Source organism: Sphaeramia orbicularis, chromosome 18, assembly GCF_902148855.1.
Source record: "Sphaeramia orbicularis chromosome 18, fSphaOr1.1, whole genome shotgun sequence".
Taxonomy (NCBI): Eukaryota; Metazoa; Chordata; class Actinopteri; order Kurtiformes; family Apogonidae; genus Sphaeramia; species Sphaeramia orbicularis.
This window is the reverse complement of record NC_043974.1, coordinates 14,637,255-14,664,337: the sequence shown is the minus strand read 5'-3', so window position 1 is coordinate 14,664,337 and position 27,083 is coordinate 14,637,255. Positions and strand designations below refer to the sequence as shown.

The 27,083-nt window shown below is 37.5% G+C and overlaps 1 protein-coding gene across 1 annotated transcript in view; it reads left to right on the top strand.

Annotated features, from left to right (window-relative positions):
- Nucleotides 1-23,544, top strand: part of sh3tc1 (SH3 domain and tetratricopeptide repeats 1) — a 28,233-nt gene extending 4,689 nt beyond the window's left edge. The window contains exons 3-19 of the mRNA XM_030162878.1: nt 2,976-3,106; nt 3,270-3,375; nt 5,050-5,190; nt 6,310-6,508; nt 6,641-6,717; nt 7,975-8,170; nt 8,263-8,393; nt 10,122-10,160; nt 10,258-11,616; nt 14,349-14,489; nt 14,567-14,788; nt 17,372-17,552; nt 18,804-18,954; nt 19,092-19,214; nt 19,333-19,483; nt 21,931-22,127; nt 23,281-23,544. Of these exons, the coding sequence (XP_030018738.1) occupies nt 2,976-3,106; nt 3,270-3,375; nt 5,050-5,190; nt 6,310-6,508; nt 6,641-6,717; nt 7,975-8,170; nt 8,263-8,393; nt 10,122-10,160; nt 10,258-11,616; nt 14,349-14,489; nt 14,567-14,788; nt 17,372-17,552; nt 18,804-18,954; nt 19,092-19,214; nt 19,333-19,483; nt 21,931-22,127; nt 23,281-23,544 (3,809 nt within the window). The remainder of the gene's footprint in view (nt 1-2,975; nt 3,107-3,269; nt 3,376-5,049; nt 5,191-6,309; nt 6,509-6,640; nt 6,718-7,974; nt 8,171-8,262; nt 8,394-10,121; nt 10,161-10,257; nt 11,617-14,348; nt 14,490-14,566; nt 14,789-17,371; nt 17,553-18,803; nt 18,955-19,091; nt 19,215-19,332; nt 19,484-21,930; nt 22,128-23,280) is intronic.
- Nucleotides 23,545-27,083: the final 3,539 nt, after the last annotated feature.

Sequence of the window (27,083 nt, the reverse complement as noted above, 5' to 3'; positions counted from 1 at the left end):
TTTGGGTTACTGGCAATCTATAAACCAAATTTGGTATGAATTCAATCAATAATTTTGCTGCTAAAGTGTTAACAGTCAAACAAAGAAACAAACCAAACCAAAAATACCTTTTGCCTCTCCTTCGGGGGGGCGGGGTAATACCTTGGTAGTAATACCTTGGACCTTGGTCATGGAACAATTTGCAAAACTCATGTCAGCTTCAGCATTTTATTACCTTGGGTGAATTCAAATCTGTTCTGTCAAACTGTCTGACAGAAGTGTGTAACTGCTATCCTTAACCCTCTGGTATCCAGGTGCGCCTTTTAGGCACACTTTGCACTTTGTTTTAAAAAACTTTATATTATTTTTCACAATTTAAATGAGGTTAGAATTCAAAAGTTATTCATTTTTACATGATCTTTAAAATTCTGGCCACCAACTAAAATGTGCACATTGTAAACAAAAGAAAATTACAAGACTAGCATCTGTCTCCCAAGTGTGCCTAAAACGCACTATTTCTTCTATTTGATATGTATGATTAGGGCTGACCATGATTTACAAAAATAAAATCAAATTAGAGCAGAAAAATAAATCAATATATAATATTTAATAGTTTGATTTATAGGTGTGCATTTTACGCACACTTGGTGACAGATGCTAGTATTTTTGAACATTTGACCCAGCGCCAAAAATATTAATGCAAATTAACCATTGTTGGAGTTAATCATTGACATATACCAGGATGAAAAAATCAAATAATATGTGATCCACTTTTTATGTAGTATTTTGAAAAAAAATAATTTTTTGTGTTTTTTGCATCCAAAAAAAAAAAGTTAGTTTACATTACAAACACGGCATTTAAAGGGTTAAAAAAATGTGACAATTATTGAGTATTTGGTATTTTTATTTATGGCTCAAGTTGATGAAATAGAAAAAAGTGTAAAAGAATTAAAAACAAACTGAATGAAAATTTTTTTGACATTATTCCACAAGTGATATCCGGGATACCAGAGGGTTAAACTGGTTTTCAGCTTTTTATGTTTTTAGCCAATTTATGCTGTTTTAATTGTATGTAAGTTTTATATTCTGTTAGTTCATTTGTGTTGTACTGATGTGCCTCTTGGTCAGGTCTTTCTAAAAAAAGAGATTTAATCTCAAGGGTTAGGGTCTCCTGGTTAAATAAAGGTTTAAAAAAATAGGGCAGAGAGTGATTTTCTATGTAGAAAACACTGTCATTTACTGTCTTTCTAATTTAGTGATTCTCAGCTGGTGGGTTGCAACCCAAAAGTGGATCGCAAGCATGTTTTTTAGTGGGTTTTGGGTCTTTGTTTGAGGAAAAAAATAATGTTAAGAAACTTATCCTGAGCTTTATTTTTTATGGAGCCGAGCGCCGTGCATTCACACTTCCCAACAGTAGGTGGCGCTAATGCACTGTAATGATAATTAACACCATCATAAAAGAAAACCCAAAAGTTTATATTCATGTCATGGTGAAACTCAGGTATGACTACATCAAATATTTTACCTTTATTAAGGACAAATACCTCAGCATTTTTAAGCATGTTTGTTATCAGGCAAGTGACCATTTTTTGGTAATTTCCGCAAACATTAAATATGGGGCCAGTGACAACAGTCTACCTCTGAGCAGCACTTGCTAAAAAGTAAACACATGCAATAAAACAACTGTTATAATTTCATAAACTGAAAAAAATCTTTCATTTTCACTATTTACAGCTTCAAAATGTCTATAAAATCTCTCTGAATCACTGTGTAGTTATAAAAACCAACATGTTTCTGGAACTCACTGATGCACAGGATTGGCCCCATATTTAATGTTTGTGGAAATTACCAAAAATAGTCACTTGCCCGATAAACGGTTAATGAAAGAGAAAATGCAAGAAATTCAGCACTAGAAAAGAGCTTCAAACGTCACTAACACTTAACAAAAGACATAAACACAGACGTAAAAAAAAAAAAAAACCTTAAGAATTTGATGCATCACCAGAATCAGATATTTGGAAAAAACTGCATTTGCACAAACAAACAGATGATCCTCATGGGGACATTCACTACACACAGTTCACCACACACACACATTTACACTGTGATTATGTGGTGTGTAGGGATGGGAATTGTTAAGAATTTAACGATTCCGATTCCATTATCGATTTTGCTTATCGAGCCGATTCCTTATCGACTCTCTTATCGATTGTCATTGGGTGAGGGAATAAAAGAGTCCAAAGGGGTGTGTTTGCATTAACTGTCTTCTATATTTCCATCTGCACAGAGAAAATATACCATGACACCAGGCCCAGGTCGGGGGGGGGGGGGGGGGGGGGTGCAGTGAAAGTGAAACTAAAGACGTTTTACTAATTCCTCTATTGCCACATTTCCATTACGATGAACCAGTTCGACTCAGCCTGGCTCGTCTCCTGTTGTTGTGCACCTCATTTCCTTTCCCCTACCTTCGGAAACTTGTATTTGGGTACAACATTTGTTGCCCACACCGGAACCGGAACTAGGCCTGGCGTTTAGTCTGCCACTAGATTCACAAGCGTCGCTAAGTAGCGAATCAAATATGTGACATTCCTGTAGATGAATCACATGCTGTGGACAAATGTTTGAGCAGATTGGAGGGATTCCAGCCTTTTGAAGACATGGAAGCTTTGACAGTGTTCCAGTGGACCTGGTGTCGTCTTTTTAGACCGTTTCTGCCTCAACACCATGTTGGCTACGTTCTGACCATAACAATGCAGCGTACGCGTGACGTCATCACACATGCGCAACTAAGGCAGAATCAATAAGCAGAATCATTAAGGAGTCAGGCAAACGATTCCAAGGAATCGAGCTACTGGGATCCGGTTCTCAAAAAGAACCAGTTCTCGATTCCCATCCCTAGTGGTGTGTGTGTGTGTGTGTGTGTGTGTGTGTGTGTGTGTGTGTGTGTGTGTGTGTGTGTGTGGTACTGGCTGAAACATCGGCTGCTGTGTGTTCAGCTCTGCCCATGCTGTTGGATGTGGTCCACGGTCCTGAACGCCTTCCTGCAGACGAGGAGTCACAGGAAATGCTGAGAGGGAAACTTCGCATTCTGCAGGCTGACAGCACTGAGGTCAACGCTCTGTTCATGGTACAGCACAAACATACACACACACACACACACACCTACACACACACACGTTCATGTGGTAAACATTAATCTACACATGGAGGCTAATGCAGCGTCTGTGAGGAAGACAGTCATTACTGCGATGTTGTTTTGTTGTCATAAAACACCAAATTTGTCTCTGCAGGAGTTGTCTGCTCATCTGGTCTCCATCAACAGTGAAGAAAAAGTCATTTTTGTGTCTTTTAAAACATTTGAGGAAATATGGAAATTCACCACTTACTACACAATAGGTACGTTTGGGAAACAACAACAAACCAGATGGAACTGACTATTTCTGATGTAATGTAAAACACGGCTGCATGTGATTGGAAAAGATTGACATCGCATTATCATTTTTACTGCAGTATATGTTAGAGTTTAACCCTTAAACACCCAAACATCCACCAGTGACCCGAATTATTTACTGATCTAAACTGTTTATTACCTGTTGATCCACTAATCCTATCAATCCATGTAAATAATTGGTGTAAAATGCAGTCGGTCGTCTTTTCATGGTTGGAAATATAATATCAATTTTCACTGCTACGTGGATGACACTCAGCTCTACCTCACCTGTCCCGTTTTTTAACCTGCCTTTTGCTTTACTCTGTTTTACTGCTTGTTTTATACTCTCCTGTTTATCATACAGTGTCCTTGAGTGCCAAGAAAGGCACCTATAAATAACATGTATTATCATTGTTATTATTATCAGATATGACCCATGTGGACGTTCAGAGGCTCCGTAGTTACCACGCAAATACCATCATCTTCTACAACATTGATTCACCACTAAATCCCATGGAGTCTGACAAATGACAGTGGTTGGAGAGGCTTACTTTATGTTCAGTTAGTTATATATTTTGCTGAAAAAGTCACTTTTTTCAGTTGTTTCTGTTTTTGATATAATAATCCTCAATTTTAACGTAAGATTTAATGAGCATCTACATGATCAGGAAATTAAATATAGGAAAATACCAGATTTTCACTTCAAAATGTAACATACAGAGGATAATATTAGACCAAATGGTGATAAATTACTTATGAAAGGTTAAAAATACAGAAAAATATGTTGTGGGTTAAAAAATACAGACCAAACCATTAAATACATTATATGAGAGACAGTTGAGAACAGTTTTGCTTGGCTTTGCATGATGTTTAAATTGGCTGTATTTTAGATTTTGGAAGAGCAGTTTACAGTGGTAGTTCTGAAATGATATATTGTGCAGCCCTAATGGAAAAGTTTAAAAGCTAATCAAAGAAGAAATGGCTATGAAACGTATCAGTCTTATAGTCTGTTGTCTACTGTTGTCTATACTGACCAATGAAACAAGAGCCTTAACCCATAAAGACCCAGTGCTACTTTTGTGGCACTTCTCAAATGATTTTTTTCTCTATATTTAACATTTCTTAAGTGATTTGTCACCATTTATTATGAACTCATCCTCTGTATTTTGCATTTTTACAGTGAAAATCAGGAATTTTCCAATATTTAATTTACTGGTCATATAGATGTTCATTAAAGCTCAGATTGTACCAGAAAACAGAGAAAACAAGAAAAAGTGACTTTTTCAGTCAAATATATCATTAACTGAACATAAAACAAGTGTCTACAATCGCTCTTATTGATCCAACTCCATGGGTTTTACTGGTGAATCAATGTTGTAGAAGATGACGGTGTTTCCACGATAACTACAGAGCCTCTAAACATCCAAATGGGTCATATGTGATGACCATGAAAAGATGACAAACTGTATTTTACACCAATTATTTACATGCATGGATAGGATTAATGGATCAGCAGGTATTAAACAGGTTAGATCAGTAGATGGTTTTGGTCGCTGGTGGATGTTTGGGTCTTTTTGGGTTAATGTGAATAAACGGTTCCCACTTCCTGTCACCGTTCTCCTCATCGTTCTCTTCTTCAGGTTTCCTCGGACACTGCATGGAGAATCTACTGTTTGACCAAAAGTTCTGGCTCAGCTCTTTGGATGAGGACATATCTGTTGAGGTTTCCATTCAGGAGGAAACCTTGAATCTTATTTACAAAGCCATCCTCATGCAGGAAGGTACGTGATGAAATGAATCAGTTTAAGGGAGTTCAGTAGAATCTGTTCATGACATCTTACATTGTTGCAAATATACATTTAAAAACATTTGTAACACCTTTGAATACAAACGTACTATGAATAAACATATACAAACAAGTACATTCACTTAGGTATACTAGGTATATTTTGGGATATTAGTGCTTTATTTGGGTAATTATTTTATACATCTATCTTTATATGTACTGTATGTCATACTGTACAAAACAGTCAATAACAGTAGAGATCAAAATAATCTCTAGGAAATTATAGTATTAATCCAACAAATAATGAACATGAGATGGTTAAAACCCACATATACACATTCACAATTTAGATTTAGATTTGACAGTAAATACCCATTCCACATAATGACTATTGCTACTTGAAATAAATTAATTAATCCAACATTTTTCGGCACTTCCAATATATATCGTATATATTGTACAATATGCATATCCAAAAGAAACACAAATTAAAACTAGAAAAGCACTAATAGAGCGCAGACCACCGCCAAGGCCGATCAGCCCCCCTGATTATTACTAAAATTTAATCATTTGTTTCTTGCGCCAGTATCAACATTTCCTGAAAATGTCATGAAAATCCATCCATAACTTTTTGAGTTATCTTGCTAACAGACAGACAAACAGACAAACAAACAAACCCCGATGAAAATGTAACCTCTGCTGTTTCACTTGGTGGAGGTAATAAAATTAAATTAAAAACCTTACAAAGGATTTGGCAGCTTCTCAGTTTTAGTAGAAAAAGGTTTTAATTTGTTAAAAAGTGCTTTAAAAACAGTGTCTATAACATATTTTGTATATCATTGTATGCTGATGATGTGATATTGTATAAATGATATCTTGCCAAATGTTAATTAACTATAGTTTATTTCCATTTCAATAATAATTGCAACATGCTGTATTTATGTAGTCAGTTCTATTAAGTGATAAAATGGTATTCGCTCTTATTGATAATTCATGTACACACATTCAACTGCCATTTATTCTTTACAGAAACAACAACCACAAAATGCATTAAATATTTAATGTTAAAATGGTCAAATATAAATATAACTGTTGTCTTTGTCTGTGTTTTCAGGTTCACTGTTTGCGAGTTGCAGTGTTAACCAGATGTTTGACAGCTCAACATCTGGAGGCGACCTGTACCTGGAGCAGGGAGACATAGCCCAGTTTGAGCCCCCCTTCCTGGGCTCGGGGTGGACCGTGCTGTGCCTGGCTGACGGAGGCCGAGGTACTGCCCCCAAACCTGCTGTGGAGCCGGTCATCCCCTTCCATCAGTGAGTACCACACATACTTACAGACAAACACTGTAGAGGCAGTGTCCTCAGATGGGAGACCTGTGTACTTGTGATTGTACTCTTTATAATGTAGTGTTTTTATTTCTTATCATCTTAACCATCTTCCCACAGATGGTTTCTGAAATCGTGCACAGAGAGTATTTTAGTAGGTGATGGAAAACCTGCGTGCAGCTTCCCTCTGCAGTTTGGTAAGATTTACAACGGAGTTTTATGGACATAATATCAGAAACACATAAATGAATGAATGTAAGTGTAAGGTGCATAAAAGTAGAGTATTTCATGTAACTTAATACTTTTAATCTTCTATATATCAGACAAGTAATCTATTCTTTACTCCACTACATTTGTCTGACAGCATCAGATTCCCATTTTTCTTCCCATTCCTATCAGTTTAAAACCATTTATCCCCAAATGCATTGATTTTACATGTGATTAAGTGTGATGCTTGGTTGTAAATTTAACTCCAAACAATAGACAACATAAAGCAAATGAGCTCAGCCTTAAAATCCAACACAATCATTAATGCAGCAGAAAAAATGAATGAAGTGTGAAAGTTTTTTGTTGTTATTGTTGTGATTTTACTTTTGCTTATTATTATTATTAATTACTTATACCTATCCTGTGATTATTAAACTATATAATATATATATATATATATATATATATATATATATATATATATATATATATATATAGTACATATTATAACATAACATAATAGGTACTTATTATTATTACTATTACTTTATTATTAATATTCTGTTAATTACACATCACATTACATTACAATTGTTGTTTCTACTAGTACTTTTCCAATGTGCAATTGCCTGTTTTGTTTTTTTCACTACTATTTTTTTTAATAGTTTTTATAGTTCTTGTGTTACTATTTTCTTATAATGTTTCTTATACTCTACATTCAGTGTTTGTGCTGTTATTGGAACCTCAACTGAAGTTGTTTTTCTTCCCACCCCTTTTTGGGCATGTAAATCGAACTATTGTGCTGCTCTTCTGTCTAAGATTGTTATGATTGTTGATATTTGTATTATTAGTTATGTTTGCGTGTTTGCATTTATGTTCAATTTCATTGCATATCCGGAATAAATCACTGAGTCAAATCAAATCAATCAATTTCCCAAGGGTTCTGCCCAAGGGAACAATAAAGTTCTATCTAATCTAATCTAATCTAAACTAATCCAACATCATATTTCACAGACAAACACTAATAGGGACCATTTTACTGCTTGTTTAATACTGTAACTTTTGACATTATGCTGATGATACATACTTTTACAAAACATTTTGACTTAAATATTTTTACATTATATTATTAGTGTTATTAGTATTTTTACTCAAGTATAGTATCTACTGTATGTACTTCCATTGATCAATATTTAATAAGAGAGCCTCATAAATCTAATCCGGTTTTATCTTTGTTGTCCATTTAGCTCAAGGAACCTGCGTGGCCTTAGAGGAGTACGATGCTGAAGGTCCAGATGAGCTGAGCATAGCCCCAGATGACCACATCACCATTGTGGGACTTCTGGTATCCTGCTTTGATTGGTTCACGGGGAGGAAGGAGGCGACGGGAGACGTTGGCCTGGTTAAGACAAAACTAGTAAAACCTTCTGGGGACATTTACAGGTGAGTACGTCACCTCGATTTCCTACAGTAGCCCAGTTAACCCAGGTAAATGACTGGTATATGTGCCGCTGTTTGTTCTATTTTATCTCCAGTTCAGAGGAGATTTTTTTGGATGGAGAGAAAAGGACGTTCTTCAGTCTCCAAGAGGACAAAGTCATAGCAGAAACAACTGCCTTATTGAAGAAGAAATCTCAGAATGACACTGGTCACAACTACAAACTGGGTAAGACACACAGAACACAGAGGCTGCATGCTTTTATTTACTCAAGTATTTAACCCATGAAGACCCAAACAGCCACCGAGGACCAAAACCATCTACTGATCTAAACTGTTAAAGACCTATTGATCTACTAATCCTATCAATACGTGTAAATAATTGGTGTTAAATACAGTTTGTCATCTTTTCACGGTCATCAGATATGACCCATTTGGATGTTCAGAGGCTCCGTAGTTACCGTGGAAACACTGTCATCTTCTACAACATTGATTCATCAGTAAAGCTCATGGAGTTGGATCAATGACAGTGAATGGACACACTGTGTTTATGTTCAGTTAATGATATATTTGACAGAAAAAGCCACTTTTTCTTCAGTTTTATCTGTTTTTGATATAATAACCCTCAACTTTAATCTGTCCTTTAACCTGTCTCCTTTCTTTCTATACATAATAACTTCAATTGCGACTGATTACTTTGTATGTTTGATATGAAAAGTCTATATTTGATATGTAAACTGTGCTGTTCTAAATAAAGTAAAAAAAAAAAAAAAAAGATAATATGACATTTTAGAGCAAAGTACAAAAGTAAAAGTCAGCCTCGCATATGCAAACAAACCAGCAGGCAAGGAACCTGAACCCACCATGACCTGCCACATTCACCGTTCTTTGCGTTGTTCTTTATCTGATCCTTATCATGTTTACCCACCTTAAAGCTACACCTACCGATCTGATGTCGCACAGCACTTAGTAAAAATTTGAACATGAACAACCCGCCTCCCTCCAAAGCCCCGCCCGTTTCCCCCTGCCTCCCTTCCTCACCTGACGCACACGGTAGGAAGCGGAGGTAGAGGTGGAGGTGTCACGGTCTGTTCTGGCATGGCTTTGGACCCCTCCCTCAGCAATCAGACACAACATCATCCACCTGCTGGGCTTCTTTATCATTAGAAGACCCTGTATTTAAGGGTCTGGTCTGTGGATTATTGTCTTTTCTGCACCTCATCACCTACAACAAAGGCTCCATAGAGTCAGTGGACTGTGCGTTGGACTGTGCGTACTGTGAGCGGCCCAGACTCCGCACACTGTCCATGGACATTTGACGTTTCAAAGTCGATACATTCAGGGTGCGATTTGTCAAAAAAACAGAGGGGGGCAGCAGTTATCTACATGGGGGTGTGGTCCATAACAAACGTAACTAACGCTGTCTTGAAGTGAAAATTAAACTTTACATACTTTCAACGTCTAACTCCCTGGGTTCTATCTGTTTGAGTTTCAAAACCTGGTGGATTTCTTTTACATTTTAGTGTGATACACGCTTATTAAGAGCATTTTAAGATTACAGAAGAAAAGTGTAAAAATGCCAGATCGTACAGTATAGCTTTAACACTGATGTTCGATTGAATTTAACCAAATCACATCTAACTTTTTGTGTTTTTTTTGTGTGTTGTGTTTTGCTGGTCTTAACAAACTACCCATAGTGGGCTTAATAAATTTCTACTGAATTGAAGTCTCAGACAAGCGTTGAATGAAATCTAATATATCACATATCAGGTTGAAAAAGTCCCCACCTAGATTAAACTAAGGACATAGTTCAGGTCTTTCCATTAGATAAAACTGCAAGTATTAATAAGTTTCATCTTTAACCCTTTAACTGATGCGTGTTCTGTTTCTTTTACTCACCAGTTGTTGTTGTAGTGTATGTTGTCTCATTCACTGTCCTCTGCTTGTACAATCCCAGATAACATCTATCACCAGGACTCGGAAAAGAAAAAAAACAGTGAGTATTGCCACAGTTTTTCATGTTATTTTCATGTTGTTGCAAAGCGTATCTTCTGTACCATAACATCCCCTCTTTTTCTCTCTATTTCCTGAAGACAGTTTTTTAAGCAAAGGTGATCCTCAGCAGTCGGAATTAAAGACAAACATCCAGAGGATCCTTAGTCAAGGGCAAGCTTCATCCAGAGGTCCTGCTGCGACTGTAAATGGGACTAAAAATGACTCAGTCCTGCCTACGGAGACCATAGACCCACCTAAACCACCCTGTTTCACCGTCCATACAGTTGTAGAAGGAAACAACAACACAGACAACTTCATCCCCATCTTCTCTTTTTTGGAAGACCGGGACTACAAGGCAGAATTCGGTGTCCTCTACCGGCTGAGTCCTGAACTGCTGTCCTCCTCGGCCTTTACCGGACACTCCGATGAAGACGAGCTGACGGGCTTTTTGAGTGCTGCCAGGGAAACCGCCAGGAAGAAGCGTCTCTTATGGGCTCAAACTCGTCTTTGCTTTCTGCTGGGGAAGCTCAGCGCCGGACGGTTGAAGTACAGCCAAGCTCGAGTTTACCTGGAGGAAGCGCTCATTGTGCCACGAGAGGGATTTACAGATCTCAGACTGTTAGCTAGCATCTACTCCAACCTCGCCACTATATATCTTTTACAGAAAAACACAGAGAGCTTCTTTGCACTGACAGAGCGACTTGTTGCCTTGTTAATGGGCATGTCAGACTGTCTGGAAAGCATCGAGGATGACGCAGTTCTTAAATACATCCTCAAGAAAGCTATCTTGTCCCGCAACAAAAAGGCAGAAGCTCGAGCTTGTTATCTGTTAACAAAGCATCACTGGACTCAAACCGAGCCAGCTAGAGTGGTTCCTTACCTTGAGAGGTTGCTTGATCTTTGCTCAGGGGCTCCAAAAACTTGCAGCATCTCCCCAAGTTATGGATACCTTGCCTTAGGACGGCTGTACAGCGAGCTCTGCCTTCCCTACCTCAGTGTCAGTTCAACCAGGAGATCTTCCTTAGAGCCGTCAGCAACTCTGACCGACTGCCTCAGCTGCATAGACCAGTTTCTGCGCAATGCCAGCAGACTGTATGGGGTCACGGAGCAGGAAGCCTCCGTCCCATGTCATGTGGCTCCGTACTTACACCAGGCCCTTTCTTTGATCGAGGTCCACGAAGAAGGAAGCGTCGACTACCATGTGCTCAGACACCACCTCACTGTCTGTCTCAGTCAGCTGTTTTACAAGCACAGAATGGTTGGACGGGCCATCCGATATATGCATACCCTGGTCAAAAACAGTCCATCCTTGCAAACACACTCTATCCCTGAGAGAAATGGGGCTCTCATCTGGTTGGCGTGGCTCCACATTGATAACAACCAGCCAGATGTTGCATTGGATATCCTGGAGTCAGTCCTGTCTGCAATGCCAGAACACTGCACTACTCCTCAAGAAGGTCTGTGTTTTAACAGCTAAATGTGTTTAAGAAACAGTGTGTGTTCAATTGTATGTTGCTCATTACCTCTGCCAGGAGGTATTGTGATCACTTTGCTTTGTGTGTTTGTTAGTTTGTTTGCAAGTTTGTTTGTTTGTTTGTTAGCAACTTTATGGGAAAACCGTTCCAACCATCTTTACCAAATTGTACCCACAGATAGGCCTAGGCCCTGGGACCAACCCATTAGATTTTGGGCCAAGTAGGCCAAAGTTCAAGGTCACAACAAGGTCACAAAATCTCAAATTTTCCTATCATTCATCATTGAGCAATTTTTGAAAATTCATAAAAAAAGTCAAAACGACTCTGATTAGCCTCCAATTTGATCCACCTGTAGCTTATAACAATATCTTGTATCTGGCTCAAAATTGTCCACATCCCTGTGGAATGTGGACTCTGTGAACATTTCAATTTAACATTGAAAATCCCATTTACGACACATTTTTCATTATAACTCAACAAATTTTGATTGGAATTTAATATAATTTGACATACACATGACTGGTACCGAGGTTCAACTTTTTCTGCTGTATGGAACAACCTTAAAACTGTTTAATTTAAAAAGAAAAGGTTGATCCACACATGCACACCGTTCGGGGTGCTTGGCGGAGGTTTGCGTTCTCTGAACACTTGTTTTTATTTTGTAGTAACTAGCTGGCTCATAGAAAGCTGAACTCCCTCCCTGTCTGTTTTACTCTGTGCAGTTAAACTTCAGAAAAAAAAATTATTGGGGTCGCGTGAAATTTCTAGTAATTGATGACTTTTTTTTTTCTTTTTTTTTAAATTACTAATAAAAAATATTTTTTAAGGATTCAATATATATTTAATTATAATTAAAACACCACACACTTTTTCTAATAAATAACCCCCCTTCCCCAGTCACCACTAAAATTTTATCATTTGTTCCTTGTGCCAGTATCAACATTTCCTAAAAATTTCATCCAAATCCATCCATAACTTTTTGAGTTATCTTGCTAACAGACAAACCCTGATGAAAACATAACTTCTGCTGTTCCCTGATGGAGGTAATAAATGCAGGATATAATATCTGAGAGGCCATATCTTGATTGACCTGATCATGTGACCGCATGAGTTATTACGTTTCAACCTGCCTGGACAGTCGCAGTCAGAAAACCGGACCGAACAGAGAGTGGAAAGATCTTTTCTGCCTACATCCATAATAATATACATTATATAGCCTAAATGTTGTCTAAAAGTCACGTTTATTTGCCACATAGTATAGCAAACTATTACATGATCAAAAACAGATTAACTTTAGCAAAAAAAAAAAAAAAAGTCTCCATTTTGAATGTCTGTGGTTGCCTGACATTTCTAGTAATTGATAAAAATATTTTTTTATGTTTCAGTATATATTTCATTATAATTGTAACACCACACACTTTTCCATGTGAAAATTGTGGAATAATTAAACTGGATCAGAAAATAACTTGTCTCTCACTGTTACTGTTACTCCCTGTGAAATATCAGTTTGTGTATTACCACAGAACCAATCAGCGCCCTCGTTATATCATGTCTAGACTAGTAGCTTACAGCCTGAAAAGTACCAAGGCAAGCAGATAGTGAATAGGTCTGCTAGTGGTACAGTGGATTTTTAGCTCACTCACTAATGTGTTGGACTGTAAAGTAGAAGAATTGGGTTCAATTCTTGGTTGGAGTAGTACTTTTATTTATTTATTTTTTTCTAAATGATTTTTATATGGGGTCTGGGGGGGCATGGTGCCGGTAGGTAAATCCAACATTGATATAAATCCGCCACTGGGACAACGTTCAGAGTGCGAATTCCACAGGACCACAGCACTGAACTGACACAGAACTGAAGTCCCACAGCACACTACTGCATCAAACATGAAGCTCCGCCCACCTTCTCCAGCCTCCAGAGCAAAGAACACCATAAAACAACATACAGAGTATTTACAACAATTATTCCTATTCTATACTATACACTATCACTAATTTGTCATTTCTTCCATCAATTGCCACAGTACTGTTGTTGCAAAATGCACAAAAGAATGAACTGAAGTATACGCCATGTATGACCACAGTACTGTGGCAACAAGAGACGAATGAGTAAAAAAAAAACAAAAACAAGAGGCTGATGAGTTCATGAAACAGTATCCCTAACTGGCTCTAGTACAAATGCTAACATTTGATTGGTCTGTGACAATAGACAAAATGATATTTTGTGCCACAGTACTGTGGCAGTAAACACTGCCAATTTATTTATATAGCACCATTTATACACAAGACGTTTCAAAGCGCTTTGCAAAGGGATACAGTTACCTTAAAATCATAGAGAATTAAACATTTAACAAAAGGAAAGTGCAGAAAAGATAAAAAATAAAGAAGTAATTTAAAACAGGAATAAGAGACAGTTAAACAAAAGCTAAAAACAGTCTTGACTAAAATTAAGAATTAAATGTTACAGTTAAAATTGTGTGTTTATCCGGGTTTGGTGAATATACAACTGAACTTTTATTTTAGTGACTTTTCTGCAGTTAAAAAAAAAAGTCTGATTGTTATTAATAGTCATTTGTTACTATATAACTATAGTCAGCTGTTTTCTGACTTTTCATTACTGTTTGATACGAAGTGTGATATTTTAGGAGAAAAGTTCACCCTAAGGTATTTCAGGGTCTGTTAAGGTTTTGTAATGATTTCTTTCATATAACATTTAGGTGTGGTTCTGAATATGTGTGGCGTGGCGCTTCGTTCCATGGGTGACCTGCGGAGGGCGGCAGAGAGCTACCAAGCAGCTGTTGACATCTGCCAAGAGTATGAGGACCTGCCAAACTGGGCTGTAGCTCAGGCCAACCTAGGTAACATGCAGTTCTTAAAAGCAGATGTATCTGTGTTGTACTTTCTTGTGTCAGACTGTTTGTTCCTTCACCTGCAGGCCTGCTGTGTCTGAAGGCTGGAGCTAAAAGGTTAGCCCAGAAGCACCTGACCCAGGCTGTAGGTCTGTTCTCTGAGCTGGACCAAGAAGGCCATGAGGAGAACTTCATCACAGTGCTACTGGAGCTGGGGCAGCATTATGTGAAGCAGCACCAGGTGCATTATGGGAAAGGATGCTATGAGTGGGCTCTGCTCCTGGCTATCAGTGCCAACCTGTTAGACTGTAAGTAGAACGGAGTGATGCGGTTAGATATTTTTTTTTAATTGATTTATTCCTGATTGCTACTAATTGACTTCTTTGCACAACATAATATAGAAATGAAAATTCAAGGAAGCAAAAATAATAATACATACAAAAAATGTTATTTTTCCACTTTTCTTCTCATTTTAGAATTTACCATAGAATACAGACAGGCAAGAAAGAGTCCTAATAATTACCCAAAGGGAAGGCAAGGGGTATTGTTTTTGTTTTGTTTTGTTTGTTAACACTTTAGCAGCAAAACTATTGGTGGAATTCATACCAAACTGGGTTTATGGATCGCTAGTAACCCACAATAGATCCAGAGCCCTATAAAAAGAGTTATGACACACTTTGATGTGATCACATGATTCATGTAAGCCTGAAAAGGTTCAAACGAACTAAGCGCTCCCATGTTATTTCATGGGAGAAACAGCAGTGAGCATGGTAAATCTGAAAATAAACCACACACAACTGTTGTGTCACTACTGTATATACTGTTGTGTGTGTTATACTTCTGAGTAGTGGGGTTGACCACTGAAAGGACTGACTTTATTACTTGGAAAACTTCAATTTTGGGGGGACAGGTTGGTGTTAGCTTGGATAGACTACTTACATGAGAGGTGCTAACTTTACAAGTTCATTCATTCTGTAGTTGTATTGTTCTCATAAGGAGATAGACAATTTATCATTTTTAAGTTTTACTATTATAGGACTGTGGTCCAAACAGAAAACAGTGGTTAGCTGTGAACACTGTGTGTCTGCCAAGCTCTGCTCTGATAACACACACAATATGACATTAACCAGCGGATAGCATAGCGGCTAACCTAGCATGTTAGCATTAGCACAGACAATAAACTCATTAAAAACTCAACACTAGCAAACTCAACAGAATCCTTATAGGATGAGTTGGATCTTACAGACGCCAAGTGACAGAAGTTTCTCCTCCTTTAACTCATGAATAATAACTTTAATGAACTTTTAATTATCAGAGCTCAGCTCTACAGCAGCTCTCCTCCTAATTAGCGCATTAGCCCAGCTGACAAACTGAACCAAACACCACCAGGTTCAGCAAAACAACTAAAATAAAACCCACTGATAACAACATTTGTACTAATGTTACCTTATCGTGAAAACTCCATACTTTGTGCTTATAGTGGTTAAATCTCAACAGCTGGACAAGTCAAGCTAGCAAACTATAGGACTACAGCTGAAAATCCAACATAACAGTTGTTTAAGACATAAATGTATACAAACCCTAACCAAGGACAACTGAATTTACAACATGAATGTGCGCTAATACAGGAAATACACTCGATAATTTGAAAGATGATAATATCTTTTTAACTTACCGCTAGAGTTGATAGATCAGCTGGAATAGAAATGAATGTGTTCTGACAGCGTTACACTCAATGTTTGGAACTATTAGCCCCTCCATGACCCAGAAGTAGGTGCGTCTTTCTTTGAAAACAGGAGTCTATGGAAGTGTCACTACTCTGATACATATCAAGGACTCTGAATAGATCTAATTACATTTGGGGAAAAGTATGTCAAAGTTCACATGTGATTCACATAATGGAGGGAAATATAGGATGTAGAAGATGAGCTTGACTGCAAATCAGGAGATAATAAATTAAATAATTATAAATAAAGAAATTGTGTTTGTACATGAAATAAAATTAAATATCTGGGGGAAAATGGTGACAGGTTTCCCAAATTAAATGTATGTAGCGTTTAAGAACAAATTTGTTAGATGAAGCAGTTGTTTTTTTTTTTGTGTTATTGTTATTTTTGATCAGATGTCTGCAGCAAAAGATTTCTGAACTTGTTTTTATCATCACAAAAACACTACACGCAAAACTCCTGCAAGTTAAAGTGGAACAACTGAACACAGTCTTTAAAAAAAAAAAAAAAAAGACTTGCTAGTCTCGCAACATAAATGCTACAAACAACCCATGATGCAACACCCTCCTCATTTACTCTCATACCCAGTCCATTATGTTCAGACAGCAGGTCTTAATGCACAATTCGGATTTTTTGGCAAAATCAGATTTTTTTGTGTGCTCGTTTCTACTACACATTAAATGCAACTTCCATCAGTTTTGAGTATGAACTAAATGCGACCCTGAAGTGACCCACATGAGCAAAAGAAGTCCTGATGTAATACGTGACCAGGCAGGAACACACTGTGTTTAGGTATGCAGAATTGTGACGTTTGTCGCATTTCAATAATGTAAAGCTCGGATAAATGCTACCTGGCCGTTCAGACTGAAGTCGCATTGCAAAATATCAGACGTGTATCGGATTTAGGACCACATATGAAAGTGGTCTGGGTCGCATTTGTGCTGTTCAAACTGTCTTTAACAGATCGGATACAAGTCACAAATGGGCAAAAAAAAATCGGATTTGGGCCACATGTGCCTGCAGCCTGAATGTAATGACAGCCATTTGTTACATTAGGTTCAGCTGTGGTAAAAGACCACCAGACTGTGTATATTTCAGTGGTTTTTTGCCGGGTTTTATTTAGTTTTAACTCTCCAATCATCTGAAGTTCCTCCTCATTTCCAGGTCAGCTGACTGCGACCAGACACTTATGCCGTCTGTATGGGTGTGAGAGTCCAGACCAGGCCCAGTGCATCATCTACAGCCAACACCAGGTCCAGCTGCTGCAGCGGACCGGAGACAGAGGACAGGAGGGGGACGCCCTGGACCACATCAGCCACCTCTACCTGAGTCTGGGCACCGACAAGTACGGCAGTGGTTCAGACCAACGCTGCAAACAGAAATGCACTGTTTTATAGATTTACATACACTGAATAGAAGTAATATTGTGTCATATTTTATGTCTGTTTTCATTTTACTCTACTTTTAGTTCTATTCTTATTTTACTTTTTGTAAAATGTTCTGTTCTATTACTTCTTCATTTTTGTAATTATATATTTGCTTTATTCTTAATTTCTTACGTATTGTTTTTTTTTTCATATTGTTCCTAATTTCATTGTACACACAATAACAATTAAGGCTATTATTCTTCTCCTCTTCCTCCTCCTCTTCTTCTTCCTCCTCCTTTTTCTACCTCTCCCCCTCCTTCTCCCTCTTCTTCTTCTCCTCCTCCTCCTCCTCCTTCTCCTCCTCTTCCTCCTCCCCTTCTTCTTCTACTTCTCTTTCTTCTCCTCCTCTTCTTCTTCCTCCTCATTGTTTTTCTACCTCTCCTCCTTCTCCCCCTTCTTCTTCTACTTCTCTTTCTTCTCCTCCTCCCCCTTCTTCTCCTTCTTTTCCTCTCCTGCTCCTCCTCCTCCTCCTCCTTATCCTCCTCCTCCTTATTCTTCTTCTCTTCCTCCTCCTTCTTCTCCTCCTCTTCTTCTTCCTTCTCATTCTTTTTCTACCTCTCCTCCTCCTTCTCCCTCTTCTTCCTCTGCTCCTTCTCCTCCTCCTCCCCCTTCTCTTCCTCCTTCTTCTTCTCTTCCTCCTCCTTCTTCTTCTTCCTCTCCCTCTCTTCCTCCATCTTCTTCTCCTTCTCTTCCTCCTTCTCCTTCTTCCTCTTTTTCTCCTTCTCTTCCTCCTCCTCCTTCTCCCCCTTCTTCTTCTTCCTCTTCTTCTCCTTCTCTTCCTCCTCCTCCTTCTCCCCCTTCTTCTTCTCCTCCTCCTTCTCTTCCTCCTCCTCCTTCTTCTTCTTCTCCTTCTTCTTCTCCTCCTTCTCTTCCTTCTCTTCCTCCTCCTTCTCCCCCTTCTTCTTCTTCCTCTTCTTCTCCTTCTCTTCCTCCTCCTCCTTCTCCCCCTTCTTCTTCTCCTCCTCCTTCTCTTCCTCCTCCTCCTTCTTCTTCTTCTCCTTCTTCTTCTCCTCCTTCTCTTCCTTCTCTTCCTCCTCCTTCTCCCCCTTCTTCTTCTCCTCCTCCTTCTCTTCCTTCTTCTTCTTCTTCTTCTTCTTCTAACCCCAGTGACATCCCATACTTCTTCTTCCTTGTATTTGTATGTCATGTCTTTCCTGTGTGTGTTTCAGGGCCTATCAGGCAGCTCTAGACTACACTAAGACCAGTCTGGGTATTTCCATAGATCTGGGTTTTAAGGAGAAGGAGGCCTATGGCTGGTTACAGGCAGGAAAGATCTACCACCTGCTGGGCCAGATCGAACTGGTGGACCTCTATGTCCAGGTCAATCAAGTTCTTTTAAATGTAAAAATTATAAAAAGCCCTTAGTTTGCACAGCGCACAACACCCTGAGGATAAACACAAAATGTCCCAATAAATGGAATTGGAGAAACATGTGTTTTTGGAAATGTTATTTGCAGGCAGCTCAAGATGTGGGTCTGAGCACAGGAGACACCAAATCTGTCCTCAAACTACTAGAAGCTGCAGGAGATATTTTCTTCAACAGCAGCCAGGACCGGGACAAGGCCATCACCTTCTACAGGGTACAGTCAGACTAAAACCCCTGCTTTAAATGTGCAGTTTACACCTTTCTGTTTTTCTTTAAAAAGTCTTTAAATGTCCTACTGCTCTGTTTCGGGGTGTCTGTGGGTGTTCGTGTAGGACCGTGCTCTGCCCATTGCAGTGAAGAGTAACCATGTTCACACCAGGCTGAGGCTGTGTAATAAACTGACTGAACTGATGCTCAGTCTGAAACTCCACAGGGAGGCGCTGGAGTTCGCTCAGACCGCCCTGGACATCAGCATCAGCCTGGGTATGAACACATCACATGATCCACAGCCAATGAGCTGACAGACGATTTTACATGTATAATAGATGAAAGTCATGTTATTGTCCTGATGAAAATATAAACGCAATTAAAATATACATACATACATACATACATACAAATATACAGGGTGGGGAAGCAAAATTTACAATGAACATTTAGTTGTTTTTTCTCAGCAGGCACTACGTCAATTGTTTTGAAACCAAACATATATTGATGTCATAATCATACCTAACACTATTATCCATACCTTTTCAGAAACTTTTGCCCATATGAGTAATCAGGAAAGCAAACGTCAAAGAGTGTGTGATTTGCTGAATGCACTCGTCACACCAAAGGAGATTTCAAAAATAGTTGGAGTGTCCATAAAGACTGTTTATAATGGAAAGAAGAGAATGACTATGAGCAAAACTATTACGAGGAAGTCTGGAAGTGGAGGAAGCAACAAAAAACGTACCAAAGCTTTTATTAAAGCTCTCAAATCCAAAATCCTAAAGGATCCAACCAAATCCATGAGAAAAATGGCAATTGAACTTGAGGTAGACAACAAGACCGTTACAAATGCAGTAAAGTATGATTTGAAGATTCAAATTCTCATGACTTTCAATAAACTAATTGGTCATACACTGTCTTTCAATCCCTGCCTCAAAATATTGTAAATTTTGCTTCCCCACCCTGTACATATAATATACATACATACATGCATATATACATATAATATACATACATACACACACATATATACATATAATATTCATACATGCATACATATATACATATAATATGCATACATACATATATACATATATTATAAATATACATACATATAATAGAGGGTATGCACATGACGTCACCGCTAGCAGACGTCACCACGGTTACGCCCACTGAGTGGCAGAAAGAGGGAGATGAGTGGCAGCGTTGGCTTCAATACTGTCTAAACTGAAGAACAATATTTAATAAAAAATGGGGAAGAGTTGTTGTGCGATTGATTGTATGAACAGGTTTGAAAAACAGTCGGAGCTATTGTTTTACAGACACCGAAAGACAAAGAAAAGAGAAGTAGATGGATCCACAAATCCAGGAAACCAAACCTAGATCTGTGGATCCTGTTTGGTGTCAGCTAACATTAATTCATGCTGTATTTTTGGGTCAAATCAGACCTTAAATGACGTATTGTTTTGGCTAACGTTACTTCTTAGTAAAGCTCTTGGTTTCATGATCAGATCTTTCATGGTTTTTATCTTGATTTGTGTGATTCTGAACCTTGTGCTCCTACACGATTAGTAAACTAACTTGAACTGAGGTTAACCTAGTTTTTCAAATATGGGGGAACTGGAGAATAAAGATATGATGGCGTATTAGGGCCACATGAGAAAATAAAAACACTTGTCACTACAAGTATAAAGTCATAAAATATCGATATAAAACCCATAATTTTATGAGAATAAAGTCAAAAAGAATCACAATGTTATGAGAATAAAGTTGTAGTTATAAAAAAAACCCTCATAATTTAACAAAAATGTCATTCGTTTATGAAATTAAAGTTGTCCTATTCTGACAATAAAGACATAATATTACAAGAATAATGTCATAATTTAAAAACAGGTGGGAAAAATGTCATAATTTACGAGAATAAAGTTGTCCCCTGCTGGTCCACAGCAGTAGTATTTGTGTTGTATAAAGTACTTGATCTGAACTAGACTCAGTAAACCTCCTCAGTACCAGTAGATCCTGCATATATTCACTGGGGTCAGTCCACGGTCTACTGTAAATGCACTTTGGATCAGCTGGTTCTGGGCCCTAGTTTTGGACCCTGGTTGTCAGTGATGATGAAACCATGTATATTTGTTTCAGGTAAAAATAGCGCTGATCCCCTACACCCTGGATGACAAGATACGCGATTTCTGTCCACATGTCAGTGTTCATGGACCACTTGTTCTTTGGTAGCTCGTACAGACTCATGTCCAGTCCAATTGTCCTTCATTTAATTTCATATTTCACATTTTCCCACTCTGGCTGTGTTTACAGCTATACTCTGTCATGTTGAGCAGGTTGGTTTTTGCCACTCAGTCTGACTTAGAGGGGCGTGGCCTGGAGAGGAAGTTACGTATGTGCATACCCTCTATATATATATATATATATATATATATATATATATATATATACATATGATATATTTGTATAATAATCCTCAACTTTAATCTGACTTTTTAGATTACATTACATTACATTAGACTTTATTGATACCACATTGGGGAAATTCAATGATCAAGGCAGCAACAGAATGAAGTGCAAGAAAAAAGTGTACATGCATTACATGCAAAAGCAAATAGTTTTTCATTTTTTAGTAAATCAGAACTTTTCAGACATTCAGATATCATCAGCTGAAACCTAACCGTCTGGTTTTTGCGTTCTTGTGCTGATTCTTCCAGGTGAGCGTCTGAATGTGCGGGTGTCCTACCACCGCCTGGCGTCTCTGTATCACAGTCTGGAACAGTATGAACTGGCCGAACACTTTTACCTCAAGACGCTGTCACTGTGTCCTGCACCTCTGCAGTTCGACGAGGAAACGCTCTACTACGTCAGGGTTTACCAGACACTGGGAGACATCATATTCCACGACCTGAAGGTAAGACATTTCCAACAGAGCATTTTTTACCATATTGTTTAAAATCCCCTTCACACACGATTACAAGCAATTAATTAATAAATGCTTGGACACAAATATAAAAAAAATGTAGTCAACTGTGGAACGGACAGGACTGAAAAAACACCATCCAATCATTTTAAGGACCCACCATCCTTCCTTCCTTCCATCCATCCATTAATTATCATCCATCCTTCTTTCTTTCCATCCATCCTTCCTTCCTTCCTTTCATTCATCCATCCATCCATCCATCCATGTTTGTGCAATAACGCCAAAAACCTATTAAGCACTAAAAGGGTTTTGACTTGTTTCTCTAGTATCTGTACATATGTTTAATTTTGGACTTGTTTCTCTAGTATCTGTACATATGTTTAATTTTGGACTTGTTTCTATAGTATCTGTACATATGTTTAATTTTGGACTTGTTTCTATAGTATCTGTACAAATGTTTAATTTTGGACTTGTTTCTCTAGTATCTGTACATATGTTTAATTTTGGACTTGTTTCTATAGTATCTGTACATATGTTTAATTTTGGACTTGTTTCTCTAGTATCTGTACATATGTTTAATTTTGGACTTGTTTCTCTAGTATCTGTACATATGTTTAATTTTGGACTTGTTTCTATAGTATCTGTACAAATGTTTAATTTTGGACTTGTTTCTCTAGTATCTGTACATATGTTTAATTTTGGACTTGTTTCTATAGTATCTGTACAAATGTTTAATTTTGGACTTGTTTCTCTAGTATCTGTACATATGTTTAATTTTGGACTTGTTTCTCTAGTATCTGTACAAATGTTTAATTTTGGACTTGTTTCTCTAGTATCTGTACATATGTTTAATTTTGGACTTGTTTCTCTAGTATCTGTACATATGTTTAATTTTGGACTTGTTTCTATAGTATCTGTACAAATGTTTAATTTTGGACTTGTTTCTCTAGTATCTGTACATATGTTTAATTTGGACTTGTTTCTCTAGTATCTGTACAAATGTTTAATTTTGGACTTGTTTCTCTAGTATCTGTACATATGTTTAATTTTGGACTTGTTTCTCTAGTATCTGTACATATGTTTAATTTTGGACTTGTTTCTATAGTATCTGTACATATGTTTGATGTGGTGCTCACCTCTACAGGACCCCTTCGACGCTGCCGGTTACTACCACCTGGCTCTGGCTGCAGCCATGGATCTGGGCAACAAGAGGTCTCAGCTGCATCTGTGCACGCGCCTCGCCACCATCTACCACAACTTCCTCATAGACCGGGAGCTCTCTCTCTTCTTCTACCAGAGGGCCAGGGCTCTGGCTGCAGAGCTGAACGTCAGGAGGGTGAACCTGTCTCCAGACCAGCTGTACAGGAGCCCCTCACAGTACAAGACCACAGGGGGTGATGGGAACTGAGGCCAGACTTGGATTTCTTTCTTTTTTTTTTTTTCCTTTTTGTACAGAAAGATGGGTGATGATTGGTTAAAACACTGACCTTGAACCCCAACAACCTCAATTCTGACTGCAGATAGAAAACAAATGAGTGATTCACATGAAAATGAAAGAAGACAGCCTTGGTGAAGCAAATATAAACACTGGGGTCCATCACTTTAACTCTCCGGTATCCAGGTGCGCCTTTTAGGCACACTTTGCACTTTGTGTTAAAAAACTTCATATTAATTTTCACAATTTAAATAAGGTTAGAATTCAAAGTTGTTTATTTTTGCATAATCTTTAAAATTCTGGCCACCAACTAAAATTTGCACATTGTAAACAAAAGAAAATTACCAGAGTAGCATCTGTCTCCCAAGTGTGCCTAAAACACACTATTTCTTCCATTTGATATGTATGATTAGGGCTGACCTGGATTTACAAAAAATAAAATTAGAGCAGAAAAATAAATCCATATATAATATTTAATAGTTTGATTTATAGGTGTGCATTTTATGCACACTTGGTCACGGATGCTAATATTTTTAAACATTTGACCTAACGCAAAAAATAATAATACAAATTAACCAGTGTTGGAGATAATCATTGACATATGCCAGGATAAAAAAATCAAATAATATGTGATCCACTTTTTATGTAGTATATTGAAAAAAAAAAATTTGTTTTTTTTTTTTGCATCCAAAAAAAAAATGGTTTGTTTACATTACAAACACGGCATTTAAAGGGTTAAAAAATGTGGCAATTATTGAGTATTTGGTATTTTTATTTACGGCTCAAGTTGATGAAATAGAAAAAAGTGTAAAAGAATTAAAACCAAACTGTATGAAAATTTTTTTGACATTATTCCACAAGTGTGCCAAAAAGGCACACTTTGTGCTTAGTAAGGGCCTTGCTGGACGGGATACCAGAGGGTTAATGTCTGATCTACTACTGCTACTACTACTACAACCAGTACTACTACTACTACTAATACCAGGGTGCGATTTGTCAAAAAAAACCCAAGAGGGATGTTTTTTTTTTTTTTTTAATCATAAAAAACAAACAATCAACAGGGCTAATTCTTTTTTAAGTTAATGCTAGTAGGGGTGTCACAATACCAAAAATTCAGGAATTGATACTGATACCACTAAAAGTACACGATTCTTGACACCAAATCAATACCACAGTAAAAAAAAACAACAAAAAAACAATAATCATAAATACCTATAAACTTAAACAAGAAATACTTGAAGTATTTGCATATAAGTGAATATTGCTGTTGCCTCTAACTGTCTCATCTGTCTGCACTGTCAGTCACAGTTTACTGCTTTGAATGCACAGATGTGATTGGCTGAGTGGTATCATGTGGGATGGCTCTACATCAGGGGTCTCAAACTCATTTTCTTTCAGGGGCCACATTCAGCCCGATTTGATCCCCAGTGGGCCGGACCAGTCAAATAATAAAATAATAACCTATAAATAATGACAACTCCAAATTTTTGTCTTTGTTTTAGTGCAAAAAAAAACAAAAACAGTTACATTATGAAAATACTTCCTTTTATAAACTATCCAAAAAAATGTGAATAACCCGAAAAAAATGAAATTTACATTTCATTTGTTTATTTGGAGCATTTATAGGATACAAACAAATTCACAATTCCCCCCTGAAAAAATCATTCATTTATACTCAAAAAGGAGTGGGAAGAAAAACTTTTTTAATCCCACCCCCATTCTCATCATCAAATAACTGAAGATAATAACTTTTAAATACTCACTCCTGTCCTTTGACTTCAAGCCAGAACAATGAACAAAATAGAACAAAATAGGCCTATACCAAATTAGAATAAACTCATTTGACAGTATTTACATTGCATAACCAAAATGTGTGTAAAAAGACAGAAACAAAGTACATTCCTGGTGGTGTTACCACAGGTAACAGTTAACCGTCAACTTACATGATAATAATTACATACCAACAATGGTAAAAACAAAAAACTGCAATACCACAAGTGGTAAAGAACAGCAATAATTACAGACCAACAATGATAAGAAAAAAAAAACAAAACTCCAATAGCACTAATGGTAAAGAACAGCACATACCAGTGATGGTAAGAACAATAGCAGATGGTAATGGACAACACAGACCAACTAGATGAGGAACAACAAGCACACATTAACATATAAAACAGAGTATTTATGGAACATCAGTATTAAGACCCTCCATCTTTATACTGGGACCAGACCATATTTTTGTATAGCAGTTTAAATTGGTGGATATTTTGGCGTTGCTTGTGTTGGATGTCCAGACTATTCCAAAGTTTCACTCCACATACAGACACACAAAAGCGTTTACGAGTGGTTCGAAATTTGGGTATTTGTGAAATCTCCAAAACCTCTCAAATTATGAGTACTCTCCCAAATTGTGAAGTTTATAAAATATTGTGAAATTTGAAGTTTATAAAACGAAGTAAATAAAAAAACTTAAGAAATTTTAGTGGAATTTTAACCATATTCTGCCTCAACTTATCATTTCTACATGTGCATTATGGATTGGATCTACAAAGACACTAAACACTGAGGAACAGGAAGAGAATTGTTAAAAGTGTGCTGAATTTTCTTTAGACATTTCAGGTTGTTCATATTTGTTCAGGTTATTCACATTTTATTGTTTCAGGATAGTTTGTAAATTTATGTATTTCCATAATTTAATGTTATTTTTTGCACTAAAACAAAGACAAAAATTGAAGTTTGTATGATTTATAGGCATACTACTACTTGTGCTATGACTCTAATACTGCTACTACTATTATTACTACTACTACTACTACATACTCTACCTGCATGTCCTCCTTCACCTCATCCATAAATGTCCTCTTTGCCTCCATCTTCATCATCCCTCTACCAACATATTCACTCTCTCTCCTCTGCACATGTGCAAACCATCTTAACCTATCCTCTCACTTTTTTCCTCTCAATCCCACCATAGCTGTCCCTCTGATATGCTCGTTCCTAATCAAGAATGGAAATGTATGTGATTTACATGGTTAATTTGACAGATGTTTATGCTGGATGTCCTTCCTTATGACTATTTATCTGGGCTTGGGACCGGCCTAGAGACCAGAATTAGGACTAGACCCACATCTGGAACCAGTGGCTGGATTACTGCCTTTCAGATGACTGATAAAGTTAATTGTTTTGAAGTTGCTTTTGTGAGATTGTAATAATGTTCGGTTTTATAATATTTCTGATACATGAAATCTACTTTTGTTTTTTACTTTTACAACACCTGATTGTATTTCCTTAGACGTCTGCCTTTTGGTTTTAACCCATAAAGACCCAAAGACCCACTGGAAACCAAAACCATCTACTGATCTAAAAATGTTTAATGACTTCTTAACCACTAAACCTATCAATACTTTAAAATAATTGGTGTAAAATACAGTTTGTCATGTTTTCATGGTCATCAGATATAACCCATTTGGACGTTCAGAGGCTCTGTAGTTACCATGGAAACACCATCATCT